At 53.9% G+C, this 25,495-nt stretch overlaps 12 protein-coding genes across 12 annotated transcripts; 8 read left to right on the top strand and 4 right to left on the bottom strand.

The window, feature by feature from the left end:
• Window positions 1-1,493: 1,493 nt before the first annotated feature.
• COCVIDRAFT_94780 (glycoside hydrolase family 45 protein) lies at window positions 1,494-2,233 on the top strand (the record flags this gene model as incomplete). The annotated part of the gene is made up of 2 exons (XM_014702867.1): window positions 1,494-1,831; window positions 1,888-2,233. The coding sequence occupies 2 exons, from the start codon at window positions 1,494-1,496 to the stop codon at window positions 2,231-2,233; spliced, it is 684 nt and encodes a 227-aa protein (XP_014558353.1).
• A 1,295-nt stretch (window positions 2,234-3,528) lies between these two features.
• Window positions 3,529-4,950, top strand: COCVIDRAFT_36344 (glycosyltransferase family 31 protein; the record flags this gene model as incomplete). The annotated part of the gene is made up of 1 exon (XM_014702866.1): window positions 3,529-4,950. The coding sequence occupies one exon, from the start codon at window positions 3,529-3,531 to the stop codon at window positions 4,948-4,950; it is 1,422 nt and encodes a 473-aa protein (XP_014558352.1).
• Window positions 4,951-6,052: 1,102 nt separating this feature from the next.
• Window positions 6,053-9,173, bottom strand: COCVIDRAFT_36343 (hypothetical protein; the record flags this gene model as incomplete). Its single annotated transcript, XM_014702865.1, has 3 exons — window positions 6,053-8,832; window positions 8,914-9,057; window positions 9,116-9,173. The coding sequence occupies 3 exons, from the start codon at window positions 9,171-9,173 to the stop codon at window positions 6,053-6,055; spliced, it is 2,982 nt and encodes a 993-aa protein (XP_014558351.1).
• A 1,100-nt stretch (window positions 9,174-10,273) lies between these two features.
• Window positions 10,274-13,345, top strand: COCVIDRAFT_94692 (hypothetical protein; the record flags this gene model as incomplete). The annotated part of the gene is made up of 1 exon (XM_014702864.1): window positions 10,274-13,345. The coding sequence occupies one exon, from the start codon at window positions 10,274-10,276 to the stop codon at window positions 13,343-13,345; it is 3,072 nt and encodes a 1,023-aa protein (XP_014558350.1).
• An 822-nt stretch (window positions 13,346-14,167) lies between these two features.
• On the bottom strand, window positions 14,168-15,430 carry COCVIDRAFT_94877 (hypothetical protein; the record flags this gene model as incomplete). Its single annotated transcript, XM_014702863.1, has 1 exon — window positions 14,168-15,430. The coding sequence occupies one exon, from the start codon at window positions 15,428-15,430 to the stop codon at window positions 14,168-14,170; it is 1,263 nt and encodes a 420-aa protein (XP_014558349.1).
• Window positions 15,431-15,813: 383 nt separating this feature from the next.
• On the top strand, window positions 15,814-16,305 carry COCVIDRAFT_14594 (hypothetical protein; the record flags this gene model as incomplete). The annotated part of the gene is made up of 1 exon (XM_014702780.1): window positions 15,814-16,305. One exon carries the CDS (start codon window positions 15,814-15,816, stop codon window positions 16,303-16,305), a length of 492 nt encoding a protein of 163 aa, XP_014558266.1.
• Window positions 16,306-17,042: 737 nt separating this feature from the next.
• On the bottom strand, window positions 17,043-17,971 carry COCVIDRAFT_36340 (hypothetical protein; the record flags this gene model as incomplete). The annotated part of the gene is made up of 2 exons (XM_014702862.1): window positions 17,043-17,402; window positions 17,618-17,971. The coding sequence occupies 2 exons, from the start codon at window positions 17,969-17,971 to the stop codon at window positions 17,043-17,045; spliced, it is 714 nt and encodes a 237-aa protein (XP_014558348.1).
• Window positions 17,972-18,160: 189 nt separating this feature from the next.
• Window positions 18,161-18,808, top strand: COCVIDRAFT_25219 (hypothetical protein; the record flags this gene model as incomplete). Its single annotated transcript, XM_014702799.1, has 1 exon — window positions 18,161-18,808. One exon carries the CDS (start codon window positions 18,161-18,163, stop codon window positions 18,806-18,808), a length of 648 nt encoding a protein of 215 aa, XP_014558285.1.
• Window positions 18,809-19,319: 511 nt separating this feature from the next.
• Window positions 19,320-20,194, top strand: COCVIDRAFT_36338 (hypothetical protein; the record flags this gene model as incomplete). Its single annotated transcript, XM_014702861.1, has 2 exons — window positions 19,320-19,457; window positions 19,535-20,194. 2 exons carry the CDS (start codon window positions 19,320-19,322, stop codon window positions 20,192-20,194), a joined length of 798 nt encoding a protein of 265 aa, XP_014558347.1.
• Window positions 20,195-21,674: 1,480 nt separating this feature from the next.
• On the top strand, window positions 21,675-22,900 carry COCVIDRAFT_25217 (glycoside hydrolase family 16 protein; the record flags this gene model as incomplete). The annotated part of the gene is made up of 3 exons (XM_014702798.1): window positions 21,675-21,753; window positions 21,805-22,552; window positions 22,612-22,900. 3 exons carry the CDS (start codon window positions 21,675-21,677, stop codon window positions 22,898-22,900), a joined length of 1,116 nt encoding a protein of 371 aa, XP_014558284.1.
• A 511-nt stretch (window positions 22,901-23,411) lies between these two features.
• On the top strand, window positions 23,412-24,847 carry COCVIDRAFT_94922 (hypothetical protein; the record flags this gene model as incomplete). Its single annotated transcript, XM_014702860.1, has 3 exons — window positions 23,412-23,503; window positions 23,575-24,426; window positions 24,481-24,847. The coding sequence occupies 3 exons, from the start codon at window positions 23,412-23,414 to the stop codon at window positions 24,845-24,847; spliced, it is 1,311 nt and encodes a 436-aa protein (XP_014558346.1).
• Window positions 24,848-24,898: 51 nt separating this feature from the next.
• On the bottom strand, window positions 24,899-25,153 carry COCVIDRAFT_94732 (hypothetical protein; the record flags this gene model as incomplete). Its single annotated transcript, XM_014702859.1, has 1 exon — window positions 24,899-25,153. One exon carries the CDS (start codon window positions 25,151-25,153, stop codon window positions 24,899-24,901), a length of 255 nt encoding a protein of 84 aa, XP_014558345.1.
• Between the last annotated feature and the right edge of the window lie 342 nt (window positions 25,154-25,495).

The following is a 25,495-nucleotide window of genomic DNA, read 5'->3' as shown; positions in this document are numbered from 1 at the left end:
ATCGACAGCGCAAAGTACAGCTGGGCAAAAAGACGTTGGCATGCAACCATGGCGTTGTTGAGGAATCCATGTGGGCACAAAAGACGGAACGGACGGCTAGTGGGCCGTTGGCAAAAATAAAAGAAGTGGGGAAAAAGAAGTGACGGAATGCATTTCTCCCAAGATGAGATGTAAGAATGGGCCGTTGGAAGAAGAAAAATGGAGAGTTCAGGGGGGGTTACTCGAGATAATGTGGGCATGGGATTTCACTGGGCGAAGGCTGGTGCCAAGCGGAAGTAGTAGTTGGGTGACTGGTACAGAGGTAAGTAGTACGTAGTTTTTACTAGTACTACGAGCACCAAGAAAACATCAACAAATGACCTAGTGGAAAAAAAGAAAAAAGTCGCAAGAGATGCAGGGTCAACTTGCACCATGCTTCGGACGATTGATTGCGCATGTACTCACGTAAGCCGTTCCGTTCCCAAGAAAGTCATGTATATGCGTGTGCGTGTGCGTGCGAGAGAGCACATGATGAGCCATTTGCCATAGTACTAGTATACGGAGACTGCCCGACACTCCGAAGCGACCGCCCAAAGGATGATGACTTGATAAATTAAAAACTTTGGAACACGGGCCAATCAGCTTCTTTGTTCATCCCTGACCGAGGTTCTCTTAGTCGGGGCCGTGGGCCGTAGAAATCCTTGCTAGGAAAGGCACACTGGGTATGACTCTGAAACAGCGCTAACACAGCGGAATGCATGCTTCCATTGCCGTTTACGTCGCTGGGGAGTATCCTGCTCAGATATGATCTGACTATGGAGCAGCGCATTAATTGGCGGCAACGTTGTTGCTTTTGCACGGGCATAGCATAAATGGCGATGAAACATCATGCCTGGACGTTACTTCAACACGTGGGTTCGTGTATGCACCCCGCGTCTCGTGCGTATTGCTAAAGGGTCGCTTTTCCAAATCTCCGGACGCCAGTCATCGTTCCGAGTGGTTACCGCATCCCGGCAGTTGATCGGCATGCGAGGCGGCCGCAGTATTGCCGGCGATATGAAAATCCAATCTACTCTACCATAGCCATGTGAAAAGTGTGCTTGCTATCCACGTCTATAACAACATGACCAAAGAACTGGCGGCTTGGGAAGTGGATCCGAACAGTGATTTCGAGTAAGCTCATTTTCGCTGCCCACCCATTGTGTATGTGAATCAAAATGATTGGGTGATGAGGTATTGCGCTGGGCAGGTTCCCACCCCGGAGGCTGACTGCATTGGGTCGTCGGCTGAAGTAGAGAGTAGATTGTAGACTCTTCAGATACGGAGAAGATTTGACAGCGCAGCCAAACAACGGAATCCATCTGGGTAGAGGGTGTGGGGATGGAAGTCTAGAAACCTTCCATCGTAACCATAACGTTGGGTAGTATCAGAGTATATATATGTGTCTTGGAAGCACATTTGATCATCCATCAACTTGCCAAGTATCTTCGAAAAGACTACCAATCTCGCCCATTATGGTATCTCTTAAGCAATTCACCCTTCTCGCCCTCACCACTGGCCTCGCCACGGTTGCTGCTCAGTCCACAGGAAAGACGACACGTTACTGGGACTGCTGCAAAGGCTCCTGCGCATGGGAGGGCAAAGCCAGTGTCACCCAACCTCTCAGGACGTGTGACAAGAACGACAACCCCATTAGCGATCTGATGGCGAAGAACGGATGCGAGAGCGGTGGCACTGCGTTCATGTGCACTAACCAGACGCCATGGGCAGTCAACGACAGCCTTGCATATGGCTTTGCTGCTGTGAAGCTGGCCGGCAAGTCTGAGCGTGATTCATGCTGTGCTTGTTATGAGTGAGTACATGGATAAGATTGGGTTTGAATAAAGGCGACTAATAGGCAATGTTCAGGTTGACCTTCACGTCGGGCCCTGTCGTGGGCCAGAAGATGATTGTGCAATCCACCAACACGGGTGGGGACCTTGGAGACAACCACTTTGATATTGCTATGCCAGGTGGTGGTGTAGGCATCTTTAACGGCTGTACTGCACAGTTTGGCGCGCCATCCACGGGATGGGGTCAACAATACGGTGGCATCTCGAATCGCTCTGAATGTGACAACTTTCCTGAGAAGCTCAAGGCAGGGTGCAAGTGGAGATTTGACTGGTTTAAGAACGCCGACAATCCGACCATCAGTTTCAAGGAGGTGACTTGCCCTGGTGAGTTGACAAACAGGACTGGCTGTATCCGGGTGTAGAGAAGGGGGGAAGAAGAATAGGAGTTCCGCTGGTGATACATGATCAGCACAAAGCAGGCAAGGTGTACATACGCACACACGCAATGACGAAGCTGCGACAAACCACGGCGAAGTGTCCGCAGCGTGAGGCATTATAGTCAAATAAGTTCAGATCATCGTCATCAGCCTTTTGGAGAAAATGCTTGACTTTGTGACACGGCAGAATTGTAGTCAGGGAGAAAGTGATGCCGGACCGAGCCTACACCGCCCGGAGAGGGGAAGATTGCAGCTTGACCATGACGTGAGTAGTAGACCGTGGACACTGGTCATGGACAGGTACGAGTGTGTAGATAGGCTAAAAGAGAGGGGTAGAAGGAGGGAGTGGGGATAGGGAGGGGCCCAAAAGGGAAGCATGGAGAAGCCAAGGAGCTGTGTCGAGCAAGCAGTCGTGTCAAGCGGAGCCAAGGGCGGCATGCGTACAACGGCGAGGTGGGCAGGACGTACCCGTTTGGGCGACGCGCGTTCATTTTGAGCAGATGCTGATCAGCGGTGGGAGGCGAGGTGGATAAGATGAGGCGGTTGGCTAAGGGCAGAGAGCGGCTCCGGCAAGACGTTTTGCCCGACTGGGGGAAGGTGAAACAAAAATGACGCAGGGCATCTCGCAACTCGCCATTTCTCCGGGCCTGCCCGGGCCAACCAGGTGCGCTGTGCCGAGTCTTTGCCTGAAGTGCCCGCCAACAGAAACTCTCTGTAAGCATACTAACGACGACTATCCTCTCACACACACACCACGGCATGTGAGAATATGGTATCCACCCCACACTCGCCCATCCCATTCACTCCAGCCACAGCCTCCCGCCCCGTTTCAGACGCCCTCTTGATCGCCGCCGTCGCTGCGAATAGTAAGCACGCAGCTGCACAAGGTCCTTGACCGTCGTGTTGATCTCACTTGCACGGCATGACACGAGGTCACGGAGCCGGCGCAAAACTGAACCCACAGCACAGGCATGGATCGCCACGCCGCCTCGGACCCTTGGGCTCATGATTTTGACAGAGGCCGACGATCTTCGCCGCTGCTCCGCCGCTCGTGAAGATACATGTCCTCCCTGAAACCCATCTTCTTTTCTTATTCACGCCCACTGCTGCAAAAAAAAAGACTCCTCTCGCCCCCCGCCTCCTACCCAACCTGCCCGCGTCTCATGGCTGCGGCCACGCTCCTCTATTCTCCATCAGCCTACCATCCTTACAAATACTCTCATTTACTAATCCGCGTTTGTGCTTCAGCCTGGTGCTGCACTCTCCATCGCTAGACCAACATGCCTCACCGCAACCTCATCTGCCGCCTTCTCTTTTGCGCCATAGTTTCTGTATCTGTCCTTAATATATTCACAAAGGCCTCCACACCCCGCTTGCACCATCCTGCAAAGGCCTCATCACACCACGATTCGTCCGACATTTTCTGCCCTCAATCCCCGCTCGCCAAGGACGTCCTGGTGGTACTACGAACTGGTGCCACAGAGTCCCTTGAAAAGGTACCGGTGCACTTCCGGACCACGTTGCAATGTGTGCCCCACTATGTCATCCACTCGGATCTAGACGAAGAGATTGAGGGCCACGCTGTCCACGACGTCTTGAAGGGCGTCAGTGACAAGACCAAGCAAGAAAGCGACGACTTCAAGCTATACCATCAGCTGCAAAAGCATGGAAGGCGTGGAGTACCACAACAGCAGGTCATGACGTCGTTGTCTGGTTCCTCGCAGGGTGATTACATGCGTACCGACAACGCCGGATGGCAGCTGGACAAGTGGAAGTTCTTGCCCATGATTGACCAGGCCATCAAGGAGAAGCCTGACGCCAAGTGGTATGTCTTCATCGAGACCGACACGTACCTGGGCTGGAACAACCTCCTCGAGTACCTCTCCAACTTCGACGACAGCAAGCCCTACTACATTGGCAAACACCTCTACATCAACCAAGTCGAGTTCGCATACGGCGGCGCTGGCTTTGCCCTGTCCAACCCGGCCATCATGAAGGTTTCCGAACAGCGATCCCAGCACCTAGAGGAATACGAAGAGTTTACCAAGACACACTGGGTAGGAGACTGTGGACTGGGCAAGGTTTTTGAAGACAGCAAGATTCCACTCCACCGCGCATTCCCGCACTTCCAGGGCGATTCACCAGCTACCCTCAACCCCGCCACATCCAAGATCGACCGCGACCTATGGTGTTACCCTACCATCACCTACCACCACGTCTCACCTGCCGAGATTGAAGAGCTTTGGGAGTTTGAACAGGACTGGTACAAGCGACATCAAATCCTTCTACGTCATCGAGATATCTTCACGGAGCTGGTCCGGTCCAAGATTGACACATCAGTATTGGAATGGGACAACATGTCTGCGGACAGGGAATACAACGCCCATGACCATTCCGGTGCAGCAAATCAACTCGAAAGAAACGCATGGAAATCGTTTGAGCACTGCCGCGACCTTTGCGAAGAGCAGACCGACTGCATGCAGTTTTCTTTTGACGCCGGCAGCTGTGCCATCTCGACCACATTCAAGTTGGGCTATGCCAAGCCCTCGGGAAGAATAAAGAGTGGATGGATGCTCGATCGGGTCGACGACCTGTTCCGTCAGCTTGAAGACCGCTGCGGCTTGAGAGATTGGTTTGCGCCCCATGAAAGCGCATCCAACACCGAGCTCAAGCTGAAGCGGATGATGAGACGGAAGGTCTAAACTTTCGCTACCACTACTTCCCCTTCACCTACAACGTCAGCGTCAACATTAACGAATTTCTTTTCTACTGTAATTGCACAAAGTCATGATACCCCCCATCCAACATAGACACTCGCTACATGGTTTACTCCTACCAATCCATCCTACCAGCCGCTGGGTTACACACTTGTATATAGAATAGTCACAACAAGAGCCGCACTGCGCGAGCCCCTCCGAATCCAAGGAATTAATTTAATCACAAGAAACTAAATATAACAATTAGCACTCGACACAGGTCATCCTGCCGACGCCACTTCGTGAAGCTTATATAAATAGATGTTGTGTCAAAGCACCCAACTTTTATACCTTGGGGAATTACGTACGTGGAGCTAGTAGCACGGATTACAATGCAGCATCTTACACAATCATTTCTTTTGTCAAGAGCGAGAATAAAAGACGAGTATGGTCAAGCATACAAGTATATGATTTCCTCACTTCCTACACATAAAAATCCTTACCCCTTTTCCATCACCGACACTACATCTTCTTGTTCACCAGCCCCACAAGACAGACAAAAGAGATGGAAAAAAAAGGGGGGGTGAGGGGATAAAATATTCTGGTTAGATATTTATACTGGTAATCGACTCTCCAATATACTCCTAAATCTTTTCTTCATATAAGAAACATGCACACATGCAAACTACTACACACTCGCAAACATTAGAAAAGAAAAACTGGCGACGACTGCGAAGCAGGAGGTCTGAGTACAAGTACAGAACCAAGAAGAAAAAAAAATCAAAAGCGCTGGTGAAAATGCTTTCGCTCGCTCGCTCAAATGTAAAAACCACAGACGACACCACCCTTTGTCCCGACTAACGTACGTTCTTCTCTTTACTACATATATGCTTTCAAAAGTGTGTGTGTGTGTGTACGCGCTAAAAACTTTGCAAAGAAAAAGGGAAGAGGGGAGGGATGGGAGTGAGAGAGGTTGTGTTAATTAATGCCATTGAGACCGTGTAAGTTCGGAGTAAAGAGGTGATGAAAACAGAACAAGATGAAGACGAAAAAACGCCCAAGGCCAGCAAAGGAAGTCCCATCCTCGGAAGCTCAGCCGCTGCTTTCTTTATAATGCAATAGCTGTAGCCGTGCTATCGTGCTTGTGATCGACAGCAAGATTATCCGTGCTATCGGCATAAGCCAGGAGGGCTTTTGCGTCATCGAGACCCGAAATAGCAAGGCCCTTTTCGTCTTCTTCGTGGATCGTGCTTTCCTGCAGACTTTCTTTCGAGTATTCGCTCTTGCGCTCAGAATCCGCCATGCTGCCTTCGGCGTCCTCGTCCATTAGGTTCGGGGGACGCTGGCGCATCGCACGCGCCTTTTCGAGCGAAATCGTCTTTTGTTGGTAAGTCGTTGTAAAGGGGAGCGCCTCGTCGCGGTCGATTGTCGCTTTCATTAACGCGGCCATCCATAATCGTCCCATTGCCAGGCTGTCCACTGCGAAATAATGTACGATTGGCTTGGTGAATTGGACGCCTTTTTGCAGACCTGCACGAGGCGGTACCAACTTGAAGATGAACATGCCCGACATATCTGCCTCGATGCCTGGAATTCCCTTGGCGCTATCTGTTGATGCCGCAGTTTGGATGGTGGCATTTTGTGGTGAAGTTGGAGAGGAGGCAGCGCCAGTCAATGATGCGTGCAGTCCAGTCATGCGCTCGTCATTGGCCGGTAATACACGATGTGATGATATGTCGATGAGGCCCTTCTCTTCGGTATCGTTTTCTGTGTAGTAGTAGGCAAGGCGTCGGCCACGCAACACAAATAGACGCGTCTTCCACGTCGTCATCAGGCTTGACGACTTCTTCTTCATCCACCCACTATAATCACAGTTTTCCATAGCCTGCTGAGGAGTGATTTGCTGACGGCCTTTGAGGTAGGCGCTGGTGCCGTGTTTCTTGGTCTTTTTCCGCGCTTCCTTTGTGCTGGCGGCGGAACTGCTGGTCATCCGTCTGTTTGGATCCGCCTTGTCAAGCTCAATACTCTTGGACATGGAGTTACCAGACGGCGTACTTGAGCCTGTCCGGGAAGGTGATTGCATTGGAGAATCTTTGTGTGGCGAAGACACATCTGCGGCGCTTGCGTTTGCCTTTTCCCCACCGGTGATGGCGTCCGATATAGCCCGCAAGCCCCTGGATTGCGACCCCTTTCGACTGCTGAAAAATGATCGCGTATGCGATTGCGCAGCAGGAGATGGTGATGCGCGACCAGTGCTTGATGTTTCACTGCCAGGAACGTGCGGAGAATTCGCAATAGCATCGATGCTGTGCGAGTCGTATGTGAGTTTGGTGACTGTTGGGTGCATGTCCGTTTGTGGCTTGAGTGGTCGCACAAAGTCAAATGCACTCGAGCTGCGGTCGCTCTTAATACTAGTGCCATAGTACTGCTTCGCAGCAACCGAGATGGGGCTTGCCGAGCGGAAAGCAGAGTCTGCACTACCAATTCTGCTGTGTCGTCGCCCGTACGATATCCGTCGTCCAGCCTCAGTGCTGTAGCTGGCGTTCCGAGAGTGGCTAGGGCTTTCTCGCTTGCGCAAAACATTTCTGTTCTTCCGGTTGTCGACCTCTCCACCAGAAAAGTAGCCCCTATCAATGTCCGCAGGGGCTAGGCCAGGCTCCGCGGTGTCAAAAGAGGTTCCGTTTATACTCGAGCCATGCGTGTGATGCGAGGAGGACGGGCGATTGAGTTCTTGCACCGGCTTCTGAGGGGAACCCATTGTCCAGTTGCGATCGAAAGACGGCGTTTTCCTATGGGGGTTGGCCGATGCAGGCGTCTTGATCATTCCTGCTGTACTAGGCGTCGAGGGCACTTGGTTGTAGTCAACAGAAGAATGGCGTCTGTTGTGGTTCATACTTCGGACGGACGCAGCAGAAGGGCGGATGGACGACCCAATGGGGGGCGAAGCGGGTGTGTGCTGAATTAGTGGGGATGTAGCGTCGTGAGCGGACGGACCTGCCGAGGATGCAGCTCGCGGAATATGCTGGCGGCTCGTGCTGCCACGCGAGCTAATGCTATCTCTAAGCGTCGGTATGCGTGGGAGGACGGCGCCTGTGGACGCTGCTCGGTTACGTCCACCATCGACTGGGAATTCGTCGTGACCTTCGAGCGAGGGCAGGGGCAGGGAGTCTTTGGCGATTTCCTTTGCGCTCTTGACTTCAGATTGCAGCGCATTGATCTTCATCCAGGTGCGCAGCCTTGGGCCCATTGGGCCCAGATCAAACTCTTGCATGAAGATAAAGTTGCGATCCACGCCCAACAACGCCTCACCGTCGATCTCTTGGTCCTTGAAGACTTGGCAGTGCTTCTTCTCTACGCCCACTTCTTCCAGGTACTCGGCTACGCGGGCGGGCGACCATGTCTTGACCTCTTCCTCGGTGTGCCAATTTTGCTCTTCTTCGTCAGTTTCCTGGCCATTGATGTACGAGAGGCGATGGTGGCTGCTGTACTCGCTTTCCGAGTCTGCGGATCGTATTTCCTTGGTCGTGGAGTTGAGTCTTGGGGTGTTCATACCGGTAATGTGCTCGTCAATTACGCTCAGCGTCTCGTGCATGACTGGGCTTCCTATCGTTTCTTCGTCGGGCGGTGCCTCTCCACTTAAGGTCATGCTGATGCTCCGGGGAGCGCCTTGAGCCGATGATCTCCGCATAGTCTCTGGTCCTTGGGCAATATTGAGGGGCTCTGTCGGGGGAGATTTCAAGGGCGAGGGGGCACTGGACGATGGTGAGGGCTCTGAGATTGCGGTACCGGGTGGGCCCGATGCGTCTGACGGCGGACCAGACAGCTGTGAAGGGTTGCGCGAGAGCATGGTGGGGATGGGTGTGGGCTTGGGGGCAGGTCGTGTATAGACTGTTGTTGTGATTAGGGATAGTTTGTCATAACAGCATGAAATATGCTATTCGCTGGGGTTTCCATGCGACCAGGACGTACCTTCGGGAAACAGGCCATTTTCGCCCGTTTCAGTGTTCTTGCCCAGGAACCAGCCATCGCCAAAATCATCATCGCGTTCAATGAGTTCAATGCGGTCTCCGCGCCTGAGGCTCAGCTCGTCGGGGCTGCGGGCAACGAACTCGTCTGCGGCGGCGTGTTAGCAGTGGTGACGGGAGAAGCATGGGGATTGTGAGTGACGTACGGACTACGACAAGAGTGTCGCCGGGCCGGCAGCCCTCGGTGTGGGAGCGTTGGGCCATGGTGGTGGTAGCAGCAGCAGCTCAGCGGCGGCTCAACAGATGTTGAGGCTGCGTGGGAGAGGGGCGTGGGTATGGGCGTGGGCGTGGGTAGTGCGGCGCAAAAGGCAGGATTGATAACGGTGGTGGCGTCGAGCAGCGGCAGTCACCCGTCAGTCTTGGAGATTCATGAGAGCATGGCGGCGCAATGTGGCGGGCAGAAGAGGCGCCGTTGGTGGGGATGAGGGGCGATGGCGGTGATGGTAGCGATGGCAGAGGTGAGGGTATAGTGCCTGCCCAGCGTCGTGGCTCGCCCGGATTAGGTGCTGGTGGGCGGGCCAGCTAATACTTAGTAGCCTTGCAAGGGCCGGGGCAATGAGCATGGCTACATGCCCATTGCCCATTGACCATTGGCCAGCCCAGTACATTCGCATCACGACCAGGAGCACCAGCACCAGCAGCACCAGCACCAGCACCAAGATCAGGAGCAGCCTCAAGATCAAGATCAGCCTGCGCCGTGCCAGTCTACGCACACTGCGCCCCAGCCATGCTACCGAATACACGTCCGCTGGTTGCGCCGCGAGGTCAGCCCGGCGTTTTGAGGCCGGTTGTGTCGCATCCAGCCCTCTGCTTTTTTTTCTTTTTGTTCTTTGGCCCGGCAGCTGCAGGTGACGGACAGGTGGGAAAAAAAGGGTTGGTTGCACTGCGTGCAGTTGGTTGATTAAATTGCATGGCCATGTCCATTTCCGTTTCCGTCTCTGTTTCCATTGGCACCCGCTCTCGCATTGCCATTACCCACGCGCCCGCACCCCCTTTCCTCGCCCGCGACTACATACATATACACTCTGGCCCACCCGCACTCCCGCCGCCGCCCTCTGTTCGTCGCTGGCGGTAGACGGGCAGCAAAGAGAAAGAATACGGCCGGCAGACGGTAACGAGTACGGGCGAGCAATGCACATAATCCGCCCCCGCCGCCCGCACGTGCGCGCGCGCCATGGCCCCACCCATCCCGCTTGAAACAGGCCGTGGGTGGGTGAGCACGTCCACGTCCACGTCCATATCCACGTCCACACCAAACATTGAGTCCCTCACCCGTCGATCCGCTCATTCTTTGAGCCCGCGCCATGGTTTCTGCTGGCCACTCGCCGACCGACGATGCCACGGGCCATACTCTCCACCATGCCCTCGGCAACCTCGGCGGTCCACGCAAGAGCTGGATGTTGCCTTCCAATACCTCCGTTGAGCCCTCGGCACTTCCCGCACAACCCTCCGCCAGTCCTCTGCCATTCACGGTGCGTGGCCATGGCAGGCCTCGTAAAATACCCTCTCAGAGGCACCCTTCTTTGCACCCCGTAGACCCGTCCGCCCAGTCGCCGTACACCGCCCAGCCAGAGCAGCACCCGGCTTCCAACTATGCTGCATCTCCCCAGCTAGCCAATGCCCTGGCTCCTAGACCTTCCATTGCTTCTGTGCGTACTTCGCCAATTCCCTGTGAAGATGCCGCAACCAGCGCGGCAACGGCAGCGGCGGCAGCGGTCGCGGTAGCGGTAGCAACAGCATCACCAACCACGTATAGTCCAGCAGCCAATGTGTCCACCTTCACCTTCAACTCTGACGGATCAGCCTATGCGCCGGAAACATCCCTAGAGCACGTATATATGGACTCGGTGCAGCGTGGGCGCGCCTCACACGGCTCAATAGATGGGCATCCCCGTCAGATATTCCCTCCGCCCCAACCTACAAACCCCCAGCCGTCAGTCAGACGATGCATGACAAACGTGCCGCCCCATGTTGCCGCAGATGTTGCAACCCCAGATCTGCCACGTCGCCCATCATTAAACACGTATCCGCAGACCAACAGTCCAATACAAAGACAGGCTCACACTCACAGTCCTTCCAGCTTGACGCACACACCCGGCCAAGTGCCGTCTCCACATGTGCCCACAGGCGTACAATTCCACCACCCAGCCGAGCGCAGGACAATGGCTCTACCACAAACGTTTCCTGAAAGCTCGCCTACCTCCTTAAATATGACATTCACAATGTCGTCGTGGTACACAGCCAACAGCTGTTTGGACACACTAAGCGCATTCCAGGCGTCAACACCTGCATTGACCAGCAACTCTCGTGACAAACTGCGATTGGGTGTATTACGAGATGCAACTGAGAAGCAAGACTGGTTCTATTTGACTATGCACCAGTGCTACTGCATGCTCACCACTGCTCCCGAGACTCTACCTGATACTATAAAAAATCTCCCGGGCTTGCCTCAGGCCAAAAAGATACTGCAGGACATTCTTGAACCCAACCACATTCTGAGTCCTGGCGTCCTGTACTTTTTCACAAATTACCCGTATCCTATGCGGCAAATCTATGACACGTGGCCCTCGGGGTTTAATTACCAGGTGCATTTGTTCCGCATGTTTGTAGCACATTGCCTTAACTACGAATATCTAAAGAGTACATGCGATCAGCGTCGTTATCCGCCACTCGCACGCGAACTTGACACAACTCTCTGTATCCCTTCACCCATGTTCCAGCGCCTCATTTTCACTGCTTTTCTACGCTACCTCTGGCACGCCAACCAAAAAAATCCCCTCGCGACTGAATTCGAGGTCAGGGCTGTTGCTGTTTTTCAGCAAAATCAGATCGATTATTTCCGCCAAAAACTTGAATCGACTCCTGTCAGGTCTCAAGAGGCACTGGCTGCGGAACAAGTCTGTGCTTCCAAAATCCGAGCGGCTGTCGAAGGCTATGAAAACGCCCTTCGCCAAGGGGGTGTTCCATCAATGTCTCTCTACCAGTCGCACCAACAGCAGCAGCAAAGACAGAGCAGTACTGCGAGGCAGCTCAATGCCACCAGTGTCGCAAGTCCATACCCTCAGCAGTCTGCTATTCATCAAGTATACGAACAGAATTATACTCCGTCTCTGCCAATCAATACAAATCTACAACCTCAGCCAGCACCAACACCAACATCAGCTCAAATCCAGACGAAGCTGCCCGCGAGCTTGCTTCCACCATCTGGGCGCGTACAGCCTCAACAGCGCGTGGCCAATCCCGCTAGATTCTCTCTCCACCAGGCCCATCTGCGAAGCCCCGTCCTCAAAGCGCATTGCGTCCCATCGCCACTATATATATTCCAAGAAGGATATGTCAAATCTCCTGCGCGATTGTCAGAACCAGGTTGTACAATGGAAAAGTGGGTTTTTGTAGTAACACCTGATCAGATGAGCTCGTTCCCTAGGACTGTCCGCCAATCAGTTGCCGACCCCGGTGTCCGGAATATCAAGGAGAATAACAAGATCGCTCGTTTGCGTTGCATCAAATGGAAAAAGGGAACAGATACACCAAAGGAGCATGTCTGGGCAACCACCGACACATCCTGGATACCGTACCTGTATCTTAGCTTAAATGGTACGCCTCTCGAAGTACGGAAAAAGATGCATCACGGTAAGGACCTAGCCGTCGATGTTACCGACCTGCTTCGCGAGGGTGAGAACGTTCTCGCAATGACCATCATGACCCAACTAAGCGACACATCGCACTTGGACTACCTCCTCGCTATTGAAGCCATGACTATCATCTCTCACGACTCCATCAAATTAAACTGCACAACCAAAGACCGCGTCTCTGCTCAGACCATCCTCGAATCCATCAAACAGAAACTCTCAGGCCCCATCTCCTCCTCAGCCGCCGCCACCGACGACGACGACGATCTCCACGTCGTCCAAAGCAACATGACCGTCAACCTCCGCGAACCCTTTGGCCAGTCAAAACTCTGCGACACGCCGGTCCGCAGCAAATTCTGTCATCACCACGATTGCTTCGACCTCGACATCTTTTTGCGCTCCCGACCCCGAAAGGGCGATGCATCCGTCGTGGATCACTGGAAATGTCCCATTTGCGGCACCGACGCGAGACCGAATGTACTGGTACACGATGGCTTTATCGAGTGCGTGAACATGGCGCTTGAAGCAAGGGGATTAAGCGAGACGAGGCAGATTATCGTGCTGCAGGATGGCAAGTGGAGGGTTAAAGATGAGGCCGAGGGTGGCGCGGTGCAACGGCGTGAGTCTGAAGAGCGTGAGGCTTCTACGCCTAATACTACTGTTGCCCTCCCGTGGTCGTCCGTATCGAGGTTGTCGAGTGTATCTATACCTCCTGATGCCGAAATTATCGATCTTAGTGATTAAGATTGTTGCTTTTTTGTCTCTCCTGATCCTGAGATGTTCCTGTTTTTTTTGATCTTTTTTCCATCTCGATTTATGGGTTGACTATGAAGGTCTCATCTGGGTTCTTTTCTTCCACACAGAAGTAAAGTCTTGTTCATCTTCTTCTTCTCCTGTTTACGGATGTACATATGTACATCCGCTCGTCATTGTACCTAGGCGTTTCCTTGCCCTTTTTCCACTCATCATATCCCAGTGGAGTTTTTTTTTTACCCGGCGATGCCCTGATACCCACTTTCCTTTCACTTATTTAAATACGACTTATGGCTTTTTCATGTCTCAAAAGCAAAAATCATGATCAATCTCGTCTTCTGTTCTCTTTGCCTCTGTTCTCATCGTGAAACAATCAGGAATCATTCTGAAAAAAAATCTATAAGATTAGATGGTAACAATATCTATCTATACTCGCTCGCGCGTAGCCTAGGCGTTGAATCTATCAAAAAACAAAAAGTTCGTTAAATGCGGGGGGGGGGGGGTTAAATAAAATATCAACCTCTAGCGGGACCGGCGGCCGCTGTATACCCAGAACGGAAATTCTGGGGAGGGAGATATTATGCGCCCCGTCCAAAGCCAGCTTGGTAGTCCTCGTTCTCCGGAACGGACGGCAAGGAAAATCGTTCTGTATGGGTATATATAACATCTTCCTTTTACATCCGCAAATCGCAGACGCGCGCCCGGCGTATCTCGAGTGGAAACCTCCTGGGCTTTTCACAAAATCAACAACTAAACCTCCCTCCTCTTCCTCTACTTCTTTAATCTCCGAAATCTCCATCTTCGACCTTGTCTTCATCCAGCCAGTCGCACCGTCCACTTCTCTTTCTTCTCGACACACGCAACAGGCGCAGGCGCTTGGACCACATTCATACCGTACGCCTCGAGATCGTGACAACTCGGAAGCCGCCCACTACACGCGATTTCCCTCAGCAAACTGGGTCCACGGCCCATATCTACCTCTCCGCCCAGGACCACACACGCAGCTTCTTCGAGCTTCTTGGCGAGTAGCTGCCACGCACGGCCATGCCCTGTCGCGCCGTCGCACGCCTCGTGCATGGAGCACGAGCGACAGGAATACGCTTTGAGAAAGGCATGGCACATTTCGTGGATAATGGTTCCGAGGCGGTTGTTCAGGCGCATAATGTCCGGGTGGTGACTTGGCGTGCCGGCGCCGCGGTATAGAGTGGGATGGACGAGGATCTGGGTGCCGATCAGAGGGTTGAAGAGGGATTTGCCAAAGCAGTCGCGCTGCTGCTCGGGGAGGTACGAGAAGCCTGCTGTTAGAGTCGCATTGTGCGTGGGTACGCAGCCTGAGAAGAAGACACGGTTCAGGTGCGTGAAGAGCGTGGTTAGTTGCGCGACTGAGAGCGTGCGGCGCATGTCCAGGCCGGTGATTTGCGGGTGCCATGCTTTGAGGAGACTGCGCAGTTGGTGGACGGCCGGGGTAATGTGCGCAGATGGGTGGAGGTAGGTCGCGTCGAGCCACGCCATGTGGTGTCGTACCAAAGTCATGGCTTCATAGTCGCCGCGAAAGCGCAGTCGCAGGTACGATCCTGGACTGACCTGCTTGGGCTGATTCTCATACAACAGGCCTTTGGAGCGCCGGGTGCGGTTGGTGTTGGCCAATTGGTCCTTGATGATGCCATGGGATTTGGTCGTCGTGATTTTGTAAAGCTTAGGCGCGCACTCGTCGCATTCGCATGGTACATCTGCTTCTTGCACGTCTCTTCTCAGGTCATCAAGGTTTCGCGGGGCCTCAGAGGCCTCTGTTTCCGTTTTTGGCTGCGGAGGTCGTCGGAGGATGCGGTCCTCGATAAATGACAGTTTGGGGTCGAGGGAAATGAGCGGCTCGAGAAAGGGGAGCAGGTAGTGCCATTTAGACGGGCCGTGACATGCTTTGCCCTGCTCGTGGTCTTGTATCTGTTCCCTGGTGCTGGGTGTTTTTGGGTTTCCGAGGATGAGCTTTGCAATTCGCCGAAGGGGATGAAGCCGTCTCCTCTTCCTCTTGACGGTAGGGTTATTGGCCGACGTATCTGAAACTGGAGGATTCCCCATGGGGCTATTATTATTGGAATCTGACGTATAGCACTTGACATGAAGGAAGCAAGGAAGATAGGAGATATTTCTTTGCCAGGAAGTGGGCCCATGATAGCCGTTTGCAATGCGGAGGGCTACCCGAACAGTGAGGCGGTCAAGCGATAAGATTGAGAGATCCTAGTCACAATATGCTTGTGTATCTCACTATGCACGCCATGCAGTGCACAGACGGTTGGAGCGGTCAAGGGTGGAGGCGAGGGTTGGCAGGTCTTCCGGTACGAAACAATCGGGTCCGGAGAGACGGTAAGGTTTTGTGATTGCAACACTGGGTGTTATTGCTACTGGCCAGCGCATAGTATAATTGCGTGGTTATCATTTTTTTTGTTTCGGCGAATGTCGCCATGCCACGCGCGTCGAAAGAAAAGGACTCGGGATTCCTGCCCCTGGGTCACGGAACTGTGTTGCCGCGAAGGGTTAGTGCGGTGATTGTTCAATTCAAAAGGATAGCGCCACGTGGCGCAGCTGGGGGTCTGCTCGCAACGTCCCCAGGGTCTAACGTCGCGCACGGGCGCCCGGAGGCGCGCCATGTTTCCGCTTCAATAAAAGGCAGGCGGAACAGGCGCTCGAGATCCGACTCCTTTGTTGCACTGTCGTGTTTCCGCTGCGGCCAGGTGTGCGCTGTCAATGGCCCCTTGTTTTCCAGGCAGACTTTGGGCATCCAATGCTACCGGGGGAGCGGAAGAGACGAGGTTGACCTCTGTCAGCGGTGGGGCTTCCTCGGCCCAAGGCTCATGCACAGTCAGCTTGGCCAATCGCCAACAAGTGCCATTGATGCTGTAGGTGTAGGGCTGCCAACTCAGTCAAAGCATGATGGCGCTCTTTGGCATGCATGATTGCAGCGTCGCATTAACATCTTGCTCTAATCTAGAGTGTGGAAAGCCTATCTGGATGCTGAGACGTGAGCAGGACGCGATGGCAAGTATCTAGGTGTAGTAGAGCAGGGTCGGTGTAGCGCTGGTTCATCACGTGCCTTTGTGTGTGTGTGTCTGCGGGGATCCGGTGGAATGGGTTGCGCATGGTCTCGAAAAGAAGAAGAAGAAGAAGCTTCTTCTTCTCGTTCGAAGATCTGCTTCACTAAGCTTGTAGTGTTGCAAAGTAGAAAATCTCCTTGCCGATCTTCCGCCTTCGGGTATGCAGCCCAGACTCTAACAAGCCGAAGAAACTGACAAGTGCAAGCTCATTTCCACAGAATGGTGTTTTTGTCATGGTACTTGGTAGCAGAGGAAGACTTGGTATTTGTTGAGCTCCGCGGTCAGTTTGAGTATTAGTGTATAATGAAACTGGTGAGGCCATAACTGGAGAGGAACTAAAGAGATGGCGACAAAGGTTTCTACTCCAAGGAAGCGCGTTTGTTACAACAAAGGACACTCGGTGCTGGGGTCGACAGGACGCCAGTAGGGCCGAGTGGGGGAGTGGTGACTGGCTGCTTGGACCAGCGCTGTGCACTGGGTGACGGGGAATGCGGGAATTGGAGCGGGAGGGTTCAGGAGATGGCACGAAATGAGAAGACTTGGTGAGGCATGAACAGTGGTTCCGGTGACTGGGTGAACCGAGTGCGGCTCTCGGGTGGTTAGTGTAGCGGCGGCCAATGATGGACACTGCAGACCAGGGATCTGGGAGGGTCAGCGTGCGGCATTTGGGTGGGTAGCCACGTCGTGCGGAAATGCATGCCGATCGCCAATACGGGCCTAGCAGGGAACCCAGGCGATAATACCTGGGGGCGGGCCTCTGTGCCTCTCTGGCAGCTGGTGGCCGTGGTGGCGACGGATGGTGCAGCCAGATTGACGGAGCATGGCCGTGACTGGAGCAGTAAGTTCAGATGTAACATGGAGAGCGATGTGACCCAAGCCACGTTAGTGCCGTGAGCAAAACAGCGAGGGTGCAGACGTAAGACGTAGTAATATTGGATGTGAGTAAGAAGGATGGAATTCTAAATAAGACGAGCAGCCGCGATAGGGGCGATGGGGTCGTGGAGCGTGCAGGCAAACAGGTCCAGACACACGGACGGGACAATTTCCAGGGCGGTTTCAGCAAACGTGTGGAGGAGGGCATGGCAGAGGGTCAAGTGTGTCGACCCTGTGTTGCAGCGTGCGGCGGCGAATGCCTAGCAGTGCCTAGCGACGCCTAGCAGTGTCGATCGCGTACAGAGTTGCGCCACCAGCGAGAAGGAGCGAGTGCCAGTGTGAGAGAGAGCGTAAGAGGACGTGTGGTGTCGGGAATAATGACAATTAGGCTTTGATCGCCAGCGGCCAGCAGCGGGCGCCCCTTTGTTGGAGCGGGAGCTGGGTCCAGTGGCAGCGAGAGCCAGAGCCTCGAGGACAGCGGGTGAACAAGGCCAGCGGGCGTGGCAGCCAATGAGTGGGCGGCGATGGAGGGAGCAGATTCCAGAAGACTGCTGGCAAGAGAGCCAGACAGGCCGCTGGGGCGCAATGGGGTCGGACAGCGAGGTGTGAGTGGGTAATCGAGGGCAGTGATACAGGCGGCGGACATGGATGACATGGATGCTTGGCGTGGATGCTGGCTGACGTCCCGGCGTGCTGGCCTCGCCTTGTCCTAGCGCCATCGTCCAAGCCACGGCCAGCACGCCTTATACATAGCAACCCTGGCGCCGCCTGCCTCGCAACAGTAGTATATGTACATTCATCCACATGTACACGCACTGCACATCCATCCACCACACATCCCACAATGGCCACCATGTTCCGTCACTTCTCCTTCGACCCCGTCCCCCGCCCGGCCTACGCCGCGTATGAGGCCGAGCGGGCGGCCATGAACGTATCGCCCACATCGCCAGCCTTGCTTCCACACCACCCAAGTCGCCCGCCCACGCCGCCCTGCACAATGGGCGACCTCGCCCTCCAGCTCAACACCCAGACTCTCCGCATCGACTCTTCTGTCGCCTGCCGTCCCACGCGTCCTCCCACGCCCGACAGCGACTGCGACACGAGCCCGTCGTCACCCACCACCGAATGCGTGCAGGAACAGCCGCGCCCCACCTACTCGCGCATCTCAGCCTCAATCCTGCGCATGCAGCGCCAGCACACGTCGCGCATGCAGTGCACTTCCTCGCACGCCCGCGACATTTCCAAGCTCGTCCAGATGATCGAGGCTGAGAAGCAGTGCACTGTCAGCCCCCCAGCCTCGACATGTCCTCCAACCGCGTCCTCTGCCCGCGACGAGGCTGTGGACATGGACTACGACCTCCCCGCCAAGCGCATCGAGGCAACCATCGCCACCCCAATGTGGAGGGCATCCGATCGCCGGGAGAGCAGCGTCCGCGTCACAAAGACGGTGCGCATGCGCAAGCGTTCGAGAGAGAACGGCGTGTGCAAGTAGTCGGCCTCGAGGTCGACTCTGTTTCTGCATTTCATTGCATGCATAGCCAAGGCGTTTTGGGTTTTTGTTTCACATCACAGGCGCAATATACCACTTGATCTTTGATGAAATACCATGGGTATTAGCCCATGAGGTCGCGCCACAGGGCGGGCTTAGGGATACGGGTACATGGTACTACTCGTTCTACACACACACACACACATGTCTATTGCTTTCTGAAATGCTCCCTGCGGGTTGAGCCGGACGCTGTAGGATGCGACGAGCCGAGGGCCGTTGTTGCGCTACATTATGTATTTAATATTATTGCATCATTGCACAACATACATGGCTTGTATTCATGTTGTTTAGTGTTGTGTGCCAATCAGACTCAGCCCTACGTTACCCGCATCCTGTGAACCTGCGTCCTGGTAAATTTGTGCCCCACTCCGAACCGCCGCACCGCTGCCAATGCCGAACAACCCTTGGTCTCACCAACACCACCACTCCCACCGCTGTCGCTTCCATCGCCGCCATGTCGTTCCGACGAGCCCTGGCCCCGCGCTCCATTCACATACGCATTATTCCCCGCCCAGCCAACCTCTCAGAGAGTCGGGAAATCTACCGCGTGCTGCAGAAGTTTGGCGAACTCGATACCTTCAAGTACCTGCGGGTGCGTCATTATTGTCCCATCTTGCCTGGGCCAGGCACGTCTTGCTCTGCAAAGAAAGCGCATCTGACTCCTCCTAGTACGAATACCAAAACCCCGCAGACAATGTCGCTCTTGCCATATACCGCGACGAAATGTCCGCCCAGCGCGCCCTTGACGCCTCGCCCCTCCGCTTCGCCCTGGAAAAAGTCGTTTCTCCAGCCACTACCCATCCAACACAATCCTCTTCGTCGCAAGAAGAAGAAGAGGAGGGCGGTGACCTAGACAACTACTCAATTGAGCAAACACAACACACCAAAGGCATCGACGAGATCCTGCGCCCCTCGCAGCTCGCGAACCGCTCTTGGCAATCCACACCCACGACCAAGCCACCTCCCAAACCAACTCCCATGCCCTTCGAGTCCCAAGCGCCCTCTGCGAAACAAATCAAGCAGTCCAAGTGGTTCCAAGTAACCATAGATCGTTCACGAACTGTGCATCAAGATTACATCGAGCGTCAGCCCTTCTGGAAGCAGTTCAGCCCAATGAGGACTATTGCTCAAGAAGACCTGGCAAAGATAGTACCACACCTAGGGCTGAGCGATATCAGCAAGCGTCCACCCAATGCCCATAGAACGCCCTTCCGGGTGCTCAAGATTATGAATGACTATGTAGAGACCAAAATGCCGACACTGCGAGGAATATTCGAGGGCAGCGAAGCAGATCGCGCATTCGAACAAAGAAAACAATCCAGCAAATGAGAATTCGACTGAATCCCATATTCTGACAAGCTCCTTATGCTTCAAGCAACCAGGCTTCTCCAAGTTCTATGTAGAGCACGTCAGTCCAAGGCATATTCCAGCCACTTCGCCCGTTGGTTTAGCTCGCATGCATACCACCAACTAGCCTTTTGAGATGACAGAACAAGTCAAGAGACGAAGGACTCGCATATACGGGAATACTCATATTCAATGCCATGCTTGAGAAGTATGGATGGATGACTTGCTGGTAAAAAGTAATCAAGCCAAGTCATGCACGCAACGTAGAGCACGTAGAGCTCATCCAATACTGGACTCAAGCACTTCATAACGGCGACTTGAGTCGACAATACTCAGAAAAGGAAAGGCTAGCCAACACAGACTGTCAATTTATCTGGAATTGCGATAGTACCGTGCTGTAGAGCACAGAGAAATCACGTCATTTCTAACGGGAGATCAAACGGTAGATTTACATACTTGGAGCGGCCCGGTCTTCGTATGCGTATTGGGAAATTTATCACATAAGTGATCGCCCGACAAAGTTCCGCAGCTCATACTAGAACAAAGGTGGAGGCTTGTAGAAAACATCGTGGCTGACGCTGTTGACCATGCCGGTGCCGAGCCGAAATGGTCAAATGACTCCGCTTCATGCAATGACTGAGAAGTGAGAGTCCTTTTTGGGATGATCAGCCACCCTTGATCACCAAGTCTCCAGGAGGTCGCACGGCAATCTCGGTTCTTAGATAGTGGCGCATACCTGCTGATAGTGGGTCAAGGCGGCTGTGCAGCCCATGCACAACGAGAAAGACCAAAGACAGTTCCCACCTTGATAATCGATACCGCCACGGCACTATTCGGCGCCTCAAGCAAGGGTCATTTAGCGCAGACTGCCTGGCGTTTCATAACCTCTTGGCTCCCGAATAGGCGTGAAGCCTTCCCGCGCTGACTGCATCTGAGACATGGTCCCTGGAGGGGCTACACAAGTACACTACATAGTTGGGCGCATCGTCTGTGACTCTTTGTCAGCGTTAGATACCCGCTGTCAAAAATGCTACTACACTACACTGTTGAATGTGGGCGCCTGTTGCGGAGCGTCACACACGCCCATGATATCAGTGGCTCGTGATGCTCAGGAGAAGACGGGTCTATGCTGGGCGATCGGCAAGCGCTGTTTGTAGTTTAACGTCCGTTGGCCAATAGCAATGCGCAGGGAGCACAATGGCACTAGACGACTCCTTAAATCTTGCCCGGCTGTACCCCAAAGGTCACATACCTGCCGAATCTCAAAACGCCCTTCTGACGCTCCCTTGAAAAAGAATCCCCCTCGTTTTTTCCTTTTCTCCTCGTGAGAGTCCACTCATTCCATTCCGCGTTCAAAGCGCTCGCAGTCATTCCTTGATCCAAACACCACCCTCAGCGCGTCTGGTCTACGCGCGACACCACACTCCTTCGGTACACACTCGCGCATACGATAATCGCAAACATGAAGTCCTTTGCCGTTTCTGCGGCCGCAATCATCGCCGGCCTGGTCTCTACGACTACCGCGCAGACACACACAGACTGTACGTCGTATTCGCCCCAGCATCAAGCAAGATAGGCGCTAACGTCCAAAGGCTACCCGCTCAATACGACAAATTGCCCCGACATGGAGGCTCTCGGCGGCAACGTGACTTTTCTGTGGAACAAGACAGGTATTCCACAGGACGACAAGATCTGGAAGATGCCAAACCAAGGCAAGATCGACTGGGTCGAGAAGGGCGCAACTTTTACCATTGAACGATCGGGCGACTCTCCCACAGCGAACTCGGTCTTCTACATGCTGTTTGGACGTCTCGAAGTCATCATGAAGGTGGCTACCGGTACCGGAATCATCTCCAGCGCTATCTTGCAGTCTGAGGCGCTTGACGAGATTGACTGGGAGTTCATCGGCGACAAGAAAACGATTCTCACCAACTACTTTGGCAAGGGAGATACCTCGACCTACGACCGCGGCAAAGACTTTGAGCTTGACTTTGCGCCACAAGACGACTTCCACAACTACACCATTAACTGGAACAAGACGCAGATTGATTGGTTTGTTGACGGCAAGAATATCAGGACTCTTACACCCGAAGAGGCCAAGGGAGGAACCCGCTACCCCCAGACACCCATGAGCATCCGACTCGGTGCATGGGCTGCTGGTGACCCAAGCAAGAACGACCCCGGTGTTGTCAAATGGGCTGGCGGAGAAACCGACTTCAGCAAGGGCCCGTACACCATGACCATCCAGTCAGTGTATGCTCAAGATTACACGAGCGCTGCCAAGTACTCGTGGGAGAACATGGACTCGTCTGGTGACTGGGAGAAGGTCAAGGTCATTGAGTACGTTGTTTTTTCCCTCTGCGCCCACTTGCTTGTAGTATGAAACTAACGATCTGCAGGGGAAAGTCTGAAGTGCTCGAGGAAATCCAGTCACCGCACGGCGTCAGGAATCGCTTCGCGGCTTTATCACCCGGTGCCAAGGCCGGCATTGCTATCGGCGCTGTTTCAGCCTTTGCCATTGGCGCTCTTGTCATCCTCTTCTGCTGCATCAAGCAACGCCGCATTGGCAGGAAGGAACACGAGGCCCTTTTGGCTGAGGAGCAAAAGGAGGCCGCCGAGCTGAACGAGTACAAGTCGCAGATGCAGGCTGGCCGCTTTGCCGTCGGCGGCGGTGCCGGTCGCGTTTAGATTGCGCAAAGGCACTGATTGGAAGTTGCGATTGTACAGTCTTTAATTAAGATGGGTTCTCTTTGCTACCAATGCTTCGCAGTCTCTTGCACTGGAGCTGCCGTTGCCTTGTCATGTTATGGTCACGATATATTTACTTACTTCGCACACACACATATACTTATATATATACCCTTGCTGTAATTTTGCCAATAGAGCCTTTGCTCTGAATCTTTTATATGTTTTCGACATTGCGACCACACGACTACACTACTCAACACCATGTCAAGTCCAGCTGCGGCTCTGCTCTAATCCCAGCGGCTATGCCTGCAAATCGATGACGTCGTTGTGTAGCGGCTCTTAGCATGTGATCAACGACGAGCTCTTCTCCGCAAACCCCGGACATGCGGGCGTGCGGCCTGCGCCGGCTAACTTTAAGCTGCCTCGGCATGTGGGCGGCGGTCCATGGCCAACTGGCTTGGATACAATCGCACCCTGTGGTTCCCCATTCTTCCCACACATATTTTTGACAATGGCCTCATTCTCACGATCCCTACGACCGCTCACCCGCGTTGCTACGGCTTCGTCGCGTTCGCTGCGACCAGCAGTTCGCCCCGCCCCGCAGTATGTCTTGCATCCACCGAAAAAAAGTGTCCAACATGGCCAATGCAAAAACTAACGCGATGCCGGGCCAGAATACGATGTCTCTCCTTGACTCCTTCCAGGCGGGAAGCTGTCGATATCTCAGATGTGCCACCGACGCCCATCACCCACCTCTCGGAGACCGAGATGCTCATGGGCGATTCGGTGTCCAAGTTTGCCAATGATGTCGTACTGCCCAAGGCCCGAGAGATGGATGAGGCCGAGGCCATGGACCCAGCAGTAGTCGAGCAGCTGTTTGAGCAGGGACTCATGGGCATCGAGATACCTGAAGAGTACGGTGGCTCGGGCATGAACTTCACCTCGGCCATCATCGCCATCGAAGAGCTGGCGCGCGTCGATCCCAGTGTGAGCGTTCTGTGTGACGTACACAACACGCTGGTCAACACTGCCATTATCAAGTGGGGCTCCGAGAAGCTCAAGAAGGAGTGGCTGCCCAAGTTGGCCACCAACACAGTTGGGTCGTTCTGTCTATCTGAGCCCGTCTCTGGCTCCGACGCCTTTGCACTCGCCACCAAGGCCACGCGAACAGACAATGGCTACAAGATCAACGGCAGCAAGATGTGGATTACCAACAGTGTTGAAGCAAACTTCTTCATTGTCTTCGCCAATCTCGACCCCAGCAAGAAGTACAAGGGCATCACTGCATTTATTGTCGAAAAGGGCACCCCCGGCTTCTCCATTGCTAAAAAGGAGAAGAAGCTGGGTATCAAAGCTAGCAGCACCTGTGTTCTCAACTTTGACGATGTTGAGATTCCCAAGGACAATTTGCTAGGCAAGGAATTCGAGGGCTACAAATACGCCATTGGGCTGCTTAACGAGGGCCGCATTGGCATTGCAGCACAGATGACCGGTCTGGCACTGGGTGCTTGGGAGAATGCAGCAGGGTGAGTCTCATCGTCATGGTCCCAGTGTGAGTGGCCAGACGCTAACAGTTATAGCTACGCATGGAACGACCGCAAGCAGTTTGGTCAACTCATTGGCGAGTTCCAGGGCATGCAGCACCAGCTTGCCCAAGCCTGGACCGACATTCAAGCTGCTCGCGCTCTTATCTTCAACGCCGCCCGTAAGAAGGAGGCCGGCGAGGACTTCGTCATGGATGCGGCCATGGCCAAGCTTATGGCGTCGCAGGTCGCCGGACGTGTGTCCGGGCAAGCAGTCGAATGGATGGGCGGAATGGGCTTCGTAAGAGAGGGCCTGGCCGAAAAGTATTTTAGGGACAGCAAGATTGGCGCCATTTACGAGGGAACAAGCAACATCCAGCTGACGACCATTGCGAAGCATTTGCAGAAGAAGTACACGAAGTAGATGATTAGTGAGACGACCAACCTACCAAAAAATGAATCAAATATAGCCTGGCTAGAAAGCCACGTGGAACATTATATTCTTACGCTCTCTTTTTTTCTTTCCTTTTTTGTTAGAGATTTGTTTTTTCATCCATCCTGCAACGCCAGCGCAGAATGATTTACTACTAGATCGCGGGATCGATTCAAGTATGTTGGAGATCACGAGTGATATCACACCACGGGCAGTGCCCAGTGCTCCCGCGGCAAAGCGACATGGTTGACTTCCGCAGTGACGCCGCTGCATCCTCGGACCAAACGGCGGCAGCATGTTTTTGACTTGCTGTAAGGGGCCGCACTCTAAATATTAGCAGCAGCAGCAGCAGCAGCGTTAACACGGCATGGCACAGCAGAAACGATGCGAACCATGGTCACTGCGCACAGGTGCACATGCTGAGGGGCATGCACATGCGATCTTGTCTCTCCACCCTCGACCCACCAAGACGCCCGAGATTCGTGGCGGCCAGCCCGGCACGACAGTAACCCAACCGTCCAGGCTCATCCATGCACTTGAGGCGCGCCAATGCCCTCGATCGGAAAATATCGCGAAGAACCATGGGTCTGCTTTATGGAACCCCCGGGCTGTATATCGTCATGCCTGCGCCTGGCGTGA

This window comes from Bipolaris victoriae, assembly GCF_000527765.1.
Source record: "Bipolaris victoriae FI3 unplaced genomic scaffold scaffold_27, whole genome shotgun sequence".
Classification (NCBI taxonomy): domain Eukaryota; kingdom Fungi; phylum Ascomycota; class Dothideomycetes; order Pleosporales; family Pleosporaceae; genus Bipolaris; species Bipolaris victoriae.
The sequence above is the reverse complement of the archived record's forward strand: the minus strand, read 5'-3'. Positions and strand labels throughout refer to the sequence as shown.